General features: G+C 40.9%; 1 protein-coding gene across 6 annotated transcripts in view; it reads left to right on the plus strand.

Moving 5' to 3' along the window:
* Window positions 1-17,048, plus strand: part of LOC137095714 (protein argonaute-1-like) — a 247,671-nt gene that overhangs the window by 93,487 nt on the left and 137,136 nt on the right. For all 6 annotated transcript variants that reach the window (XM_067462517.1, XM_067462512.1, XM_067462513.1 and 3 more), the window contains 4 exons: window positions 1,058-1,239; window positions 1,708-1,844; window positions 5,553-5,687; window positions 14,614-14,701. In XM_067462517.1, coding sequence (XP_067318618.1) covers window positions 1,058-1,239; window positions 1,708-1,844; window positions 5,553-5,687; window positions 14,614-14,701 — 542 coding nt within the window. The remainder of the gene's footprint in view (window positions 1-1,057; window positions 1,240-1,707; window positions 1,845-5,552; window positions 5,688-14,613; window positions 14,702-17,048) is intronic.

A 17,048-nucleotide genomic window follows, 5' to 3' on the forward strand; every position in this document is an offset into this window, starting at 1 on the left:
CTCTAGGTCAGTGTTTCTCAACCTTCCTAATGCCGTGACCCATTAATACAGTTCCTTATGTTGTGGTGACCACCAACCATAACATTATTTTCATTGCTACTTCATACCTGTAATTTTGTTACTGTTATGAATCGTCGTGTTAATATCTGATATACAGGATGTATTTTCATTCATTGGACCAAATTTGGTACAAAGACCTGATACTCCCAAATTTGAATACTGGTGTTTTGATTTTGTCATTTGGGAGTTGCAGATGCTGGGATTTATAGTTCACCTACAATCAGAGAGCATAAATCGGAATCGAGCAAAACTTGGCACACAGAACTCCCATGACCAACAGAAAGTACTGGAATGCTTTGGTGGGTATTGACCTTGAGTTTTGGAGTTGTGGTTCACCTACAACCTGAGAACACCGTGGACTCAAAACAATGATGGATCTGGATGAAACCTGGCATGAATCCTCAATATGCCCAAATGTGAACACTGGTGGAGTTTGGGGAAAATAGACCTTGACATTTGGGAGTTGTAACTGTTGGGATTTATGATTTACCTACAATCAAAGAGCATTCTGAACTCCACCAATGATAGAAGTGGGCTAAACTTTCCACATAGAATCTCCATGACCAACAGAAAATTCCATGTTTTCTGACGGCCTTTGTTGATCCCTCTGATACCTCCTCACAACCTCCCAAGGTTGAGAAACGCTGTACTAGGTATTCCAGTATTACACGGATCAACTTGTGATTAATGTTCACCATGGAATCATGCTGGAGGATCTACAAATGTCTAAATAAGTGCTCTTCCTATGAATGTCTAGGTCATTCAATATGATGGGTATTCTTGCTAGGAATCTCTAGATACTCCAGCACAACTCTGTGGCCAAATTTTGATGGTGGGGGACTTAGGGATTCTTAGAGAGACCATATTTATCAAATCAGTCAATAATAAGATCCTCAAAAGTTAGTAACCAAATCTGGAGAGCTGACTTTATACATATAAATAGTTGAACCCAACTCATCTAGCAGCTCTCTGTTCTTCTTTCTCTTCACTGCTGTAGGTTGACTTTGAGGTGACAATTCCAGGTGAAGGCAAAGACAGGATATTCAAGGTTTCTATCAAGTGGATGGCCATCGTGAGTTGGAGAATGCTTCATGAGGCCTTGGTGAGTGGACAGATCCCCGTTCCTCTGGAATCTGTCCAGGCCCTTGACATTGCCATGAGGCACCTAGCATCCATGAGGTGAGAGTATTTCTCAGTTGAGTATTGTGGTGATTGATTGATTGAACTGAGTGGTCCTAAAAGAAATATCCAGAATATAGCTCTGGGCCATATCTGATGGACTTGAGATCTGTTTACTTAGCTTCCTCTAAAGAAGTTTTGAAAGTTGTAATAATAGGGAGGGCAAGTTGTCTGTCAATAACTGTTCTTAACAAAATTTCATTTTCCTGAAGGTAGAAGAAGTGAAAGTTCTCTATATAAACTCCAAATATAATGAAAGCTATACCGTATATGTGTTTTAAACTATATGCAGATAAGAGTGAATCGGACCTCTCATACCAGAAATGAAATTGATAGGAGGAGATCTGCGGTTCAGGGAAACTCTAGTGTGCTTTGTGTCTTAATCTAGATTTTTACATGTCAGACATTTGTTCTCCTTTATGGGTGTCACTTGGAGTAATGCTTCTAAATTGTCTTTGTCCTCCTCAGGTACACCCCAGTGGGCCGTTCTTTCTTCTCGCCTCCGGAAGGATACTATCATCCACTGGGAGGAGGTCGGGAGGTCTGGTTTGGCTTTCACCAGTCTGTCAGGCCTGCTATGTGGAAGATGATGCTCAATATTGATGGTAACCTAATGCTTCACATACACCCACCTCTTTGTTTTTATTTTAATAAAATAAACTGGGCTGGAAACAAACTCAGGAGTTTGTAACTGTTAAATGGATTGCTGAGGTTATAACCTGGAGTGCATGTACACTGTAGAATTAATGCAGTTTGACATTTATTATTGTCAGAAAAATAAAAAATTGACTAGGTATTCTTAATTGCAAAAATGTGAGTCAAGCACTGAAAGGGTTAAATGGATGCAATGATTCAGCAAAAGCTGTAGTTCAATATAAGCAAGTGTGCCTGTAACTTAGTAGCTTAGTCTGAGGGAGCCCTCAGTGTTAGCAGTCTGTGAGAGGTCTCTGTGGAAGAAGGGCCTCAGTGTGTTAGTAGGCCTCAATATATGAGAGGTGCCAATCTGAGGTATCCCTCAGTCTATGAGAGGTCTTTGTGAGGAAAGGGCTCAATGTTAGTTTGCCTCAATGGGAGAAAGGCTTCAGTGTGAGGTAGGCCTCAGTATGAGAAGGCCTGGTGTCAGAAGGCTCGGTGAGAGAAGACCCAGGTTGCGGGCCTAGTGTATAAAGCTCAAGTATGAAGGCTGCTGTGTGTAAAAGGCTAGTGCGTGAAGTTACTGTGTAACTTTCCTTAGGAAAGTACAGGCAATAATTTTAGTCCCTTTTAAATATCTAATCCATCTTTTGAATCTCTGCCAATCTTTTGCTTTTTAGTCTATGCCAAAGAGTGCTGATGCTTCACCAAAGTACAGATTTCATTATTCCACTGGACTGAGCCATGGCAGTTAAAGTGATGTCAAACTACATTAATTCTGCAGTGTAGACACTGCAATCAAACCAGTCAGTACATGAATGTATGTACCATATTTGGTACAAACAGCAGCTATCCAATTATTTGAAGGACAGACCCATGTGGAGTGCATAACAGTAATATAAACAAGCAGTTGTAAGTTCATGAATTGCTGTGGTCAAGTTATCCCTATCCAAGATCAGCCATAGCCAGGAAAAGGCACTCCCGAGTTACTCGTACTATTTTTGCTACCAGAGTTAAAGCTGAATCAAGAAATATCCATTTCAGGAGCAGATATCCATTATATCTGCTCCTTCACAAGAGTCACACCCCATTTAGAATAGACACCTCTTCCAGTTCTTGGAAATGTGATTCACTCCTTCACAGCATCACCACTCTTTCCACTGTCTTTTAGGAATCTGCCAGGAAATAGTTAAAAATTAAGAAGGGCAATAGACATCCAGAAGGGTATAGACCTCCAGAAATGGATAGGCTGCAACTGTGGCATCTCTTTCTAACCTTAACAGCGATGAAGAATGCTTAAAGTTGCACTTCAGCCTCTGGTGCACCACATAATTTCATTTCCTGGTTTTCATAATAATAATAATAATAATAGAAATAATAATAAGCTTTAGTTATACCCCACCTTTCTCCCTGTGGGGAATCAAGGTGGCCAACAATCCCACACTTTAATCAAGTTTAAAAAGCACAATAAAGGTTAAAAGACAATTAAATAGTACTTCATTCCCATCATATCTGGAGTTGTCAATCTATCCCCCTCTCCTTTACTTTAAATGGTTTTTTTACAACTGGGTTGGGCTAGTCTCATGTTTTGCCACATAATTCTCAACGCATATATCCTTGTGTGATTTTGGAAGCTAATGAAGGTTGGACCTATTTAATACTTGGATGGGACACTTCTAAGGGATATGGTGATGTAGAAAAGTAGCTACCACATAGTTGATAATACAAGGCTAGATGAATCAGTGGTCTAGATCAGTTTAAGGCACATAAAGGTATTGCTGTATCACTAGACATATTTGAGGTATCATTTGGAGACTTTTAAACAGAAGAAGGATGGCCATCTTGGCAGGGGGTTGGACTGGATGGCCCACGAGGTTTCTTCCAATTCCATGATTCTATGATCCCCTGTCAAAAGGTGTAGCTGACAAAAAGATCCGAAATTTAGGATCCTGGGTTATAGGATTTGGGTTCCATTTGGTCGTAAACAGAAAGGATTTGTGTCCTATGTACTGTGTTAACTCTGGAGTGCTGTTATCTAGATGGAATCATTCCAGGAGTTGCACGTGACGCCTGTAGACAGTCCATGTTTTGCAGGCATATAGCAGGGTTGGGAGGACAATAGCTTTATAGACAAGCACCTTGGTATCCCTACGGATGTCCCGGTCCTCAAACACTCTCTGCTTCATTTGGGAAAATGCTGCACTCACAGAGCTCAGGCGGTGTTGTATTTCAGTGTCAATGTAGACTTTTGTGGAGAGGTGGCTGCCAAGGTAGTGGAAGTCGTCAACATTTTCTAATGTTACACCATTAAGCTGTATCTCTGGCATTGGAGAGGGGTTGGCTGGTGACTGCTGGAACAGCAGTTTGGTTTTCTCAATGTTCAATGACAGGCCGAGCTTCTCGTATGCTTCTTCGAAGGTATTTAGAGTGGCTTGTAGATCTTCTTCTGAATGCACACTGATGATGTTGTCATCAGCATACTGGAGTTCTATAACAGATGTTGTTGTAACCTTGGTTTTGGCTTTCAGTCTGCTGAGGTTAAACAGCTTGCCATCTGTCCGATAAATGATTTCCACTCCGGTGGGAAGCTTCCCATCGACAAGGTGAAGTATCATAGCGATGAAGATGAAGAATAAAGTTGGGGCAATAACACATCCCTGTTTGACGCCTGATTCCACCTTAAATGGGTCACTTTGGGAGCCATTGCTTTCCAAGACTGTTGTCATCATGGAGGAGCCGCAGGATGTTCACAATTTTTTTAGGGCACCCGATTTTTTGGAGGATGGTCCAGAGGGTGCTGCGATTCACTGTGTCAAATGCCTTTGCAAGGTCAATGAATGCCATGTACAGAGGTTATTATTTATTATTTATTTATTAACTTTATTTGTACCCCGCTAGCATCTCCCGGAGGACTCGATGCGGCTTACACAGGCCGAAGCCTCAAAACACAATACAGTAAAACAAACACAACAGTAGAAAACATAGCAAATCAATAAGTTAAGCAAGCAATAAGTTAAGCAAGGTTGATTTTGTTCCCTGCGCTGCCTCCAGAAAATCCTGCAAATCCCTTGGGTAGACAAGCGGACAAACATTAGCGTGCTGGAAGAAGCAAAGACCACCAGCATTGAAGCGATGGTCCTCCGCCATCAACTCCACTGAACCGGCCACGTTGTCCAGATGCCCGACCACCATCTCCCAAAGCAGTTGCTCTACTCCAAACTCAAGAACGGAAAACGGAATGTTGGTGGACAGGAAAAGAGATTTAAAGATGGGCTCAAAGCCAATCTTAAAAACCTCTGGCATAGATGCTGAAAACTGGGAAGCCCTGGCCCTTGAGCGCTCCAGCTGGAGGTCAGCTGTGACCAGCAGTGCTGTGGAGTTTGAAGAGGCACAAATGGAGGGCAAAAGAGAGAAATGTGCCAGGAGGAAGGTGCATCAAGCCAGCCCTGACCGGCACTGCCTTCCACCTGGAAACCAATGCCCTCACTGCGGGAGAAGATGCAGATCAAGAATAGGGCTCCACAGCCATCTATGGATCCACAAGAATACTGATCATGGAAGACTATCCTAATCGTCCAATGAGGGATTGCCTAAGTAAGTAAGTTATCTAGAGAAAGGTAGGAAATTTTGACATCATCAAGTCATACTGACTGACTTGAACTCTGTATCTGCTCTTACAGTGTCAGCAACAGCCTTTTATAAGGCCCAGCCTGTCATAGAGTTCATGTGTGAAGTCCTCGATATCCGGAACATTGATGAACAGCCAAAGCCCCTGACTGACTCTCAGAGAGTTCGCTTCACTAAGGAGATCAAAGGTAAGACCCGGACTGTGGTACAGCTGGCTGAGAATCAGCTGCATTATGATCACTACTGACCGAAAGGTCATGAGCTCGAAGCTAGCCCGGGTCGGAGTGAGCTTCCGAACAATTTTGTGTATCTTGCTGTCGACCTTTGCAGCCTGAAAGACAGTTGCATCTGTCAAGTAAGAAATTTAGGTACCACTTATGCGGGGAAGCTAATTTAACTAATTTACGAGGCCATAAAAATCTCCAGGAAGTATGCAAAGAATGAGGAAGTACTTCATCAGTGTCACAAATGGTCGGTGAAAGGACAGCTCCCCTGGTGGCCACAATACCCTCAAGAAAAAAGCTGGAAATGTTAAATTGCCTCTGTGTCTGTCTATATATGTTGTGTATGGCATTGAATGTTTGCCATGTATATGTACATTGTAATCCACCCTGAGTTCCCTGCAGGATGAGAAGGGCAGAATATAAATACTGTAAATAAATAAATAATAAATAAGACAGAAGGAAAAATAAGGAGCTGCTAATCCTTACTGGAGAGCCTGGAAAAGTTACAAACTTGGAGCCTAGAAGAAAGCAATGGCAACCTCCCTTGGACCAAATCTTGTCAAGCAAACTATACCTGGGAACTGATAGCAATGCTAGCTTTTTTTCTAAGCCAGTAAAAAGATAACTGGATATCTATAGATAGATAGATTTGTAAGAAAGTGAGAGAACACATTACATTGTAATCTACCAGTACAAAAAAAGACCTGCACATGACAACACAAAGAACGTATAAACACAAAAAGTAGAACACATAAATACATATACATACTGTATATACGTGAGTATAAGCCTACCTGAAAATAAGCTAAGGTGTATAATTTTACCACAAAAAACTAGGAAAATTTATTGACTTGAGCATAAGCTGAGGGAGGAAATACAGCAGCTGCTGGTAAATTTCAAAATAAAAATAGATACTAATAAAATTATATTAATTGAGACTTCAGGAGGTTAAATGTTTTTGAATATTTACCGTATTTCAAAGAAAAACAGTAAACTAGTGCTTCAAGTGGGAAAGGAGGGTCAAAAAAACAATATTAAATCAACCATAACTTAATAATAATAATAATAATAATAATAATAATAATAAACTTCATTGGTATCATGCCCTATCTCCCCATGGCAACTCAGACAGACTTCCAACATAGTAACAGGGAAACATTCAATGCCTATATAAACAGTGCAGAGCTAGATAAAGATCTATAATTATATATACTTATTTATTTTTATTTATCGTGTCATCAGCAACCAGACCATTGTATTACATTTCTAACAGAACAAAACAAACAAACACATAAAAAAACACAAATTTTGCAAACTTGGTAGTTGATTAAATGTCCTTTGACCAGTATCTGGCCACTTGGAGTGCCTCTGGTGTTGCTGCAAGAAGGTCTTCCATTGTGCATTATATATACTAATTTCACATATGAATTTCCCCCTGAAACATTTATTTATCCTCTTTTCATATATAAAATTATTTATATATGTACACATATACATGCACACACAGAGATATACAGATATATAGGTACCTCTATATATTTATCAATATCTATATAGGATTTGTAGAAACTTACAAACATGTGAGGGGAAAATCACATATAAAACAATGTATACATATAGATATATAAGTACATAGGGATTGCAAAGGCTTTCAGGGGGAAATGCCTATATATCTGTGGGAGAGATTAATAAATATTTCGGGGGAACATGCTTTAATAAGTCTAATGGACATTCCTTACTTGCAAGGGCTTCTCTCCCCCTCTTTTTCCTTTTCAAAACATTCCAGCCTGGGAGGAGAAGCAGAGCAGAAGCAGAAAAGAAAAAAAACACTGTTTAGGGAGGGGAAAATGAGAGAGAAATACATCATATATTGCAAGTAATGGCCCCCAGACTCCGCTGGTCGGCTTGACCCTATTTATAAGCCAAGGGAGGCCTTTGAGGCCCATAAAAATGTCTGAAAAATCTGGCTTATCTTTGAGTATATATGGTAGTTGACATATATACTAAAACAAACTAACAAAATAAAGACTAGTTTACAGACCTCTCACTTTCTGTCTGCTGTTTTTTTTAGTTCTAACTGCAAATCTACTCCCTTTAAGAAATATTATATAGTCACACTTGTACATTTAATAACATACTACTAGCTCATAAATCCCACAAAGAGTGAATCCCCCACTTCCAAAAGAAAGTTGGAGCGTGTTATTTATTCATTCATTGTTATTTATTCTCTTTAAAACTTAAACAGATGTTCCTTTTCTTATCAATTTATATGCTGCAGTTAGGTAGGTAAAGGTTTTTCCCTGACATTAAGTCCAGTCATGTCCGACTCTGGGAAGTGGTGCTCATCTCCATTTCTAAGCCGAAGAATTGGCATTGTCCATAGACACCTCCAAGGTCATCTGGCCGGCATGACTGCGTGGAGCACCGTTACCTTCCCGCCGGAGCGGTACCTATAGATCTCACATTTGCATGTTTTTGAACTGCTAGGTTGGCAGGAGCTGGGCCTAACAGCGGAAGCTCACCCTGCTCCATGGATCTGAACTGCCAACCTTCCAGTCAGCAAGTTCAGCAGCTCAGTGGTTTAACTCACTACGCCACCAGAGGCTCCTTAGTCGTGATCAAAAACCCATCTTCAGTCTAAGCCTCTTTAAACTGATTGGAATAAAGAAGTACAGGAGGATGAGAGAAAGAGGAAAAGAAAGACCTTATATGTGAAAGAGACAGAAAGGTAGTGTATATTAGACAACCTGTTGTTGCGGCACATACTTTACCCGAGATCATTTAGAGCACAATCAAGCAGGGAAGAGACGGAGACAGCAATTTTGATTCCAGGCAAATTTACTATCAAGTTGATAGGACGCTCAGAAACAAGATCTGAAGCGTACTGGAAGTCAGTCAGGTTACAATATTTATAGCAGAAGTCCACTGGTCTAGACATGCGTAGAACTGTCTTGACATTTACACAGTTGTAATCATTAACAGAAGCCTTTACGTACACCAAGATGACGTGTTATATTGACGTACTTCTAATTGTTTCAAATCTTAATTATTCCCATACTCGTAATTCACTAGAATTGATTCCTTTAGAAAATGCATCTGATCTTGCCTGCTTATTTACATCAACGCAGCGCAAGATGGCGCTATCTTACCTTTTAGGTGTTCCGATCTTAGATCAATTACTTACGCAGGTGTTCTTGTCTAACTGCCAAGAAAATTCCCTTTGACGACAAACATATCACTTACTATTGTTTCCCAAATGTCATGTCCCAGTTAATATTTAACTTCCTTGACTCCATGAAGCCCGTTCAGTCAATCATTTACTTTCATCTTTTGAACACTTCACTTCTCTATTGAATTTCCCTTTGCCTCGTTCAGCATTAGAAGGTAAGTTTTCCTATATTCATTTTCAATACATTTTTATAATCATTTTCTTCCGCTGACCACTACATTCCCCCCTTTTTGTGAGCGAATGTTCTACAGTAGCCTCGCAAACTCACGCAATTACATTCTTAGAAAAAATAACATTTTACACAATCATTTATCACAGTTATTGAAGAATGTTCCATACACGTTGGCATTTTCACAGTGCTCCTCAATCTTCTGTCTGATGTATTTAACCAGCTTTCAGGTATGTGGTCAAAACCAGAGCCGTAGTCCTCTTTCTGAGTCTCATGGCACTGTTGGTTTGATGATACGAAGTCTCAAGGGGATTCTTTTGGATCAAGAGTCGCAGTCCATTCAGGTGATGCCTTCTTTATTCTAGTATAATGTATCCAGTCTCTTACCTGCAAAGGAGTCATGACCAGCTCTTTCCTCGTCCCTTTCGGGTCGCAGCCTTTGCTGTGGTGTCAACATACCAGTTTCCATAGGTCACACGTTCCTCTTCACATTAATGTCCTTTGCAATGCATTACTGCTACTAATGCAGGAACCCAGACAGCATCTAACAATCTCAGAATAGTCTCACTATGTTATATTTATCTCCCAGCAGAATTTAGTAGTCCCTTTTCTTTATATAATGCTCCATATGCATATAAGGTAGTGAACGCATATTAAGAATCTGTATACATGTTGACTACTTTTCCTTCTGATAACTCCAGAGCTCTAATTAGTGCTATCGGTTCTGCCTTTTGAGCTGAGGTATTTAGAGGAAGTGGTTCTGCTTCCCACACAGTAGTTGCAGTTATTATTGCATATCCAGCATATCTTTTTCCCTTTTTCAACTAAACTGCTTCCATCTGTAAAAAAGAGTGGCATCCACCTCAGGCCATGGTTAATCTTTTATATCAGGCCTACTGGAATATATTTCATCCATAGTTTCTAAACAATCATGTTGAAGCATTTCCCCTTCAACAGGCAGGAGTGAAGCAGGATTTAATGTACTGCAAATCTGTAACTTGATTTAAGAGTTTTCACATAATAAAATCTGGTTTTTTTGCATACGGCTATTTGTGAACCAATGATATCCTCTATAGTCCATGATAGCCGTTACTGAATGAGGGGTTCTAACTATCAACTCTTGTCCTAAAGTCAATTTATCAGTTTCTTGAGTCAGCAGGGCCGTAGCAGCTACAGCACATAGACAAGTTGGCCATCCTTTTGCTACATAGTCAATTTGCTTAGACAAGTAAGCTACTGGTCTCGGCCATGTTCCTAATAGCTGGGTATGCACCCCTCCTGCTATTCCATCTCGTTCACCAACATAAAGTATGAATGGCATCTTCAATTCAAACAAGCCCAAAGCCGATGCTTGCATCAAAGCTTGCTTTTAACTATGCAAATGTTTGGGCACATTTGGGGGTCCAATTAAATGGTTCCCTTTCACCCCCCTTTGTAACTTCATAACGAGGTCTTATCATTATAGCTGCAAAGCCCTTATTCCAGCCACAGTTTTTTCCCCAACCTTCCAACTTGAGCTGAGAGTTTTCCAAATCTGTCTTATATTCGAAGCTAAGCCCATAGCAGGGAACAAGATGGCTCCCAACCTTTCTCCTTCATTTAAATAAGTTCTGTCTGGATCATATCCAACCTCTTCATCATAAGCTCTTTCTAAACGTTGTTCTCTTTTCCAAGTCATTTAGGATGGTTGTTCTATATATTGTCACATCTGCTAGCATTAGGGTACCTATCGTGCATGTTCCAACCCAAAAAGGTGGCAAAATCTTTCCTGCCCACTGCCCGCAAATCCGATACAGCCCGGGGGGGGGGGGGGGGGTAACCTTCCCTTTGTTACCAGAGATTTTAGCACAGCCTGACGGGTTTCCACCTCCTTTACCACTCTGGCAGGATTTGGTTCCCCTCGACTCTGCTGTGATCTTTCATTTGGTGGTCTCTTAAAGGGGGGTTCCCCTTGACCCTGCGGTACCTCCCTGCTGGGGGTCCTTGGTTGGTCATGGCTTTCGCTGGCAGCTTTTGCTTGGGCCTGTTTAATGTGGGTACCCAGTTCCAGTAAAACAACACCATCAAATCTTTTTACCCTTTTAGAATGTTCTAAACGGGCTAAGAGGCTAATGTCCTCGGAAGCCTCTGTTTTAAATACCTGGAGAAGGAGATTGCAATTGGGATAATGACCAAGTTCTATTTGGTGAGTATGGAGAGGGTTTTCCTGATCTTGTCCACCTCTCATCTCTTTCCCAAGTGATACATGCTGGGGCCTCCGGTGAGATCCCTTTATGTGTCACTATAACTTGTTCTGGATCAAGTAAGATTTCAATCATCTCATAATTTTGAGGTTGTAAGGTGCTCCATCCTTTTTGACTTAATAATGTTCCCACCATTAGAGGCCATCCCTCACGCTGGGAAGTAGGCCCATGACTACAAATCCAACACTCAGTAACTTCTGTCTCCTTTGCTATATCCTGAATCATCTGATGGAATATGTTTTGTTCCCATCCCCCCTGTACTACCTTTGGGATGAGTACACTCAACTTAATCAGGTAATAAATATACCACATGCCTACGTGAATACGCTTTTCCCCAAAAACATGCCTATAATTGTAACACAACCACACCAACCCCGAGATAATAAGGAGTCCCACAATAACACACTCCTAACCCTGAAAGTCCAAACTTCTTTCTTCTTTCTTCTTACAGCTTTCAGATGTTGGCTTTCTCTCTTATTCAGAGCAACTTTTATCCTCTTATATTTTAAGTCCTTGAAATATCTTCTTATTGATGTACGATGTAATTAGTTCTTTATACAGTTGATCAACTCCTAAATTGTAAGTCAGAGCCCGTCACTGTATGGTCTCCTTTTTAAGCAGGCTTAATTCATCCGCAGTTTGGCACTTCCTCGTAGCAGTAGGAAATTCATCAAGCAGTAGACCCTTTCCACTTTTTTTTAATCACAGGGATCACAGTTCCAAAAATTTTCCAGCCACTCTGGGTCTTCTGACACAACAGGGGGTACTATAACAGGCCAATGTAGAATCATTAACATTTCCAAAATTTGTACTTCTTAATGCTTAATTCCCCTTCACTTCCACATCAGATTACCCTCTTCTATCTTCATTCACCTATCAATTCAGTTGCCGACATTTTTGGACTTTTAAGAGGGGGTGTACATGTCAATTAATAAAATATATTAGCAAATATCTTCATAACATTCAATTTGTCACTGCTCTTCCCACAAAATCTTCTAAATTTAAATGTATCTCAAATTGTCACCACTTTTCTCCTGTATGGTACAGTTTCAAAACTAGTTTCCAATTTTTCTTTTTCAAAAAGTTTCCAATTTTTCCTTTCCCTTGGTGAGAGCATTCAAGTGGCCATTCTTGAATATTCTCAACACATAATAATTAATTTCTCTTTTTAACCCATCAAATGTTTAAACATATAATAATTAAACATAATTAACCTCACATAACAGTCTTGATGCATCCAAATCTGTTTTCATACATGCATTCACTTATTCTAAACTGCAACATTGCCACACATTTATCTAAACTTTCAAAAAGGGAATCTATTCATTCACATCTCAACATTTCAGGTTTCTATTATTAAGCAAATGCTAAACATTTCTCTTCCTGTCATTCCATCACCACTGTATCACTTTCTCTATATTCTCATTTCAATTCTACCCTGTCCTAGGCAATTACACATATTAGTTTTTCTCCTGTGATTGACCCTATTCTCTTATTCTGACTTTTAACTTTCCTTTAACTTTAACATACCTTTAACTTTCTTCTTGGTTTTGCTTACCCACATGAAAACATATAAACTTGGCATTTCCCATCGTCATGTGTATTTTTCCAGGTTTTTCCTGAATTTATCCTCTTTTTCCTTTTTATTTGAAACCTGTAAAGATTATTTTTTCCCAACACAAACAGTTTCCACACATTCCTTTTTTGGCTAGCCATCCACATACATTCAAGTTGTCCAGAAAATGTAAACGAACATTTTCTCCTTGTCCCAAAAGACAGGCACCATTTCACCACATTACACATAATGTTTCCTTCCCCCCCCCCCCTCATTTTTCTCATTTTTCATTTTTCTTTTCCTTTTCCATCTTGGCTTTTTCCCAGAAGCCTGAAACCATACTTTTCATTATACACATTCACAACAAAAACAGGCATTGATACACAAATGTGTGCATAGGGTTGCAAAGCAGCAAGAAGGGGTAAAGCATATGGACACAAACAACATCAGCCAAGACAACCACAAAACACAAAACAGACTTATCACTTTCCCCCTGAAAGGGTATTCCTCCAACGTGTGAGTGTGATTTCTGTAGCGAAAACAATCACTCGGAGGGTTTCCACTTGATTTCTGCAGTAATCTTACAGTGAAATATTCCCCAGGTACTTCCCATGTACCTTTTCCCTTTAAGGCCTTTCCCCTTACCTGTGCCATGGAATAAAAGCTGTTAATTCTCAATGTACCCCAGTCTGGAGGCAGGGAAGGCGAGGATCAGCCGGGTCGTTTCTCTCAGTGGGTACCCGTATCGCCCCTTCTGATCATCGTCTTACCTGACCTGCTGAGTGGAGGCAATCAAGCCCTCAAGAGGCTTCATCTCTGTTCCTCTCCTTGTTGGCTCAGGTCCCGGAACGAGCCCCCATTTGTTGCGGCACATACTTTACCCGAGATCATTTAGAGCACAATCAAGCAGGGAAGAGACGGAGACAGCAATTTTGATTCCAGGCAAATTTACTATCAAGTTGATAGGACGCTCAGAAACAAGATCTGAAGCGTACTGGAAGTACAATATTTATAGCAGAAGTCCACTGGTCTAGACATGCGTAGAACTGTCTTGACATTTACACAGTTGTAATCATTAACAGAGGCCTTTACGTACACCAAGATGACGTGTTATATTGACGTACTTCTAATTGTTTCAAATCTTAATTATTCCCATACTCGTAATTCACTAGAATTGATTCCTTTAGAAAATGCATCTGATCTTGCCTGCTTATTTACATCAACGCAGCGCAAGATGGCGCTATCTTACCTTTTAGGTGTTCCGATCTTAGATCAATTACTTACGCAGGTGTTCTTGTCTAGCTGCCAAGAAAATTCCCTTTGACGACAAACATATCACTTACTATTGTTTCCCAAATGTCATGTCCCAGTTAATATTTAACTTCCTTGACTCCATGAAGCCCGTTCAGTCAATCATTTACTTTCATCTTTTGAACACTTCACTTCTCTATTGAATTTCCCTTTGCCTCGTTCAACATTAGAAGGTAAGTTTTCCTATATTCATTTTCAATACATTTTTATAATCATTTTCTTACGCTGACCACTACACTGTGAACTTCAGATGTTGTTCTCATATAATCCTAATCGCGTTTTTTGTAGGAAATTCTGATGGCAATCTGCATAACCTTCATGAGTGCATGTGCTTCTTTCGTGTAGTTCAGTGTTAAGCCACTTTCTCTCTTTCCCCTCATTAGGTTTGAAAGTGGAAGTGACACACTGTGGGCAGATGAAGAGGAAATACCGTGTGTGTAACGTTACCCGGCGGCCAGCTAGCCACCAAACGTAAGGCAGGAGTGAAAGAAGGGGAGAGTAGTATTGGGGCTTAGAATTTGGGGAGGAGGGGTCCTGATGGCATGGACCCAAAAGTCCTGCATCACTGCTGTGATCATGAAGAATTTATACAAGGGAATAGATAAGGGGCACTGTGATATCGCACTCAAGCTGCTTTAAGTGTCTTTAGCTTTAACATATCCTAACGTTCTATCAGCTTGGAGGATGCCAGATTGCCTTTGTGTTTGAGCAGTGAACCCCACAGAATCAATGTCCATGATATTGCTTTCATGAAATTGTAACGATGTATTGACTGGGTCTATCTCCACCCAGATGCTAACCAGATTTCCTCACAAAAAAGTCCATACCTATAATTTGAAGGTAACTGATTGCTCTTGAAACTGCCGGTCATTGAAGATTCCTGAGAAAATTCCTGAGGCATCCTCAGAGGTTGTGAGGTATGTGAGGATGCCTGCCATAGATGTGGGCGAAATGCCAGGAGAGAAATCTTCTGGAACATGGTCATACAGCCTGGAAAACTCACAGAAACCCAGTGATTTCAGCCATGAAAACCTTCGACAACACAATGAAAGTTTTCCTTGCTCACTGTCTCTGGTATAGCGGCCTCTGGGGCACCCAATGCCCAAGGTGTTAATTTGTTATTGGTTAGCTAATTATTGGTTTGTTATTTATTTTCTTACTAGCTTGGGGACCCGGCGCTGCCCGGGTTATTTGAGAAAGGAATTGTGTATCAAGGCTGGTCTTTATCAGTTATTTATATGGCCCACAGTGGTCTGAGAAAGTTAGTGAAGGTACTGCAAGTCCCATCATCTGTGGTCCATCCTCCTCCAAACTGCTCCAGGATGTAGAGTGGCTCATGGGGGCTCTGTGTGCCAAGTTTGGTCTTGATCAGTCATTGGATGAGGGTTGCAGTGGTCTCAGAAAGTGAGTTAAGATACTGCAGTTAAGGTTCTCCCTCAAACATCACCAGAATGTTGAGTTGGCCAAGGGGGCTCTCTGTGCCATGTTTGGTCTTTATTGGTATTTGGATGAGTATCACTGTGGTTTCAGGAAGTGAATGAAGGTACTGCAAGTCCCATCATCCATTGTCCGTCCTCCTCAGAACAGCACCGGCATGTAGGGTGGGTCATGGGGGCTCTGTGTGCCAAGTTTTATCTTGATTGGTCATTAGATGAGGGTTGCAGCAGTTTTGGGAAGGGAATGGAGATACTTGAAGTCCTATCTTCCACGGTCTATCCTCCTCAAAAGTGTATCAGGATGTAGAGTGGGTCATGGGTCTACTGTGTGCCAAGTTTGATCTTTTTTTTTTTTTTTAGAACAGAGAGGTGTTACTTCTATTATACAACATCATTTTTTGTTTAGCATAACAAAAATCGAGGTGTGTTACAGCTTCTTTAGGTCTAAATTCTTCTTCTCTATATAGTCTATAAAGTTACTCCAGTCTGTGTTTTTCCTCTTGTCACTATTAGCTGTTAATCTTTCTGTCAATAGGTCCATATTCATGACATCATACACTTTTAACATCCATTGATCAGTCATTGGCGAGAGTCTCAATGGTCTCAGGAAGTGAGTGAAGATACTGCATGTCCCATAATCCATCTCCAAACCACAGCAGGATGTAGAGTGGGTCATGCGGGCTCCCTTTTTGAATTGTGATCCTTATTCATCATTGTTGGCAGTTCTAATAGTCTCAGGAAGGGAGTGCAGGTATTGCAAGTCCCATCGTCCATGGTGCATCCTCCTCCAAACCGCAGCAGGATGTAGAGTGCATCATGGACACTCAGTGTGCCAAGTTTGTCTTTTTCTGTAATTGGATGAGGGTTGCAGTGGTGTCAGGAACTGAGCGAAGGTACTGCAAGTCCCATAACCCATGGTCCCTCCCCAGCCAAACCACACCAGGGCATAAAGTGGATCATTAGAGGTCTATGTGCCAAGTTTGGTCTAGATGAAACATTGGATGAAGGTCAAAGCGGTCTCTGAAAGTGAGTGATGGTACTGCAAGTCCCATCATCCATGGTACATCCTCCTCCAAACTGCAGTAGGATGTAGAGTGGGTCTTGCGGACTCTGTGTGCCAAGTTTGGTCTGTATTGGTAATTTTCTGACACAGTCTCTGGCCTTTTCCTTTCCTCTCTTTGTCATCTTGGAATATTGAAATTGAGGCTGGCCAATCAGAAACAATATGCAAATAGCACCACAGTGGCAGCCGTATGCAAATTTCCTTCTCTCATGTCCCCGCTTCTCTCATTAACCCTCTTCACCACCACGGGCTCCTGTTGAGGCTGGCCAATCAGAAACCATATGCACATTTCTTTTCCCCTCTCAGCCACTTGAGGATA

Source organism: Anolis sagrei, chromosome Y, assembly GCF_037176765.1.
Source record: "Anolis sagrei isolate rAnoSag1 chromosome Y, rAnoSag1.mat, whole genome shotgun sequence".
Taxonomy (NCBI): Eukaryota; Metazoa; Chordata; class Lepidosauria; order Squamata; family Dactyloidae; genus Anolis; species Anolis sagrei.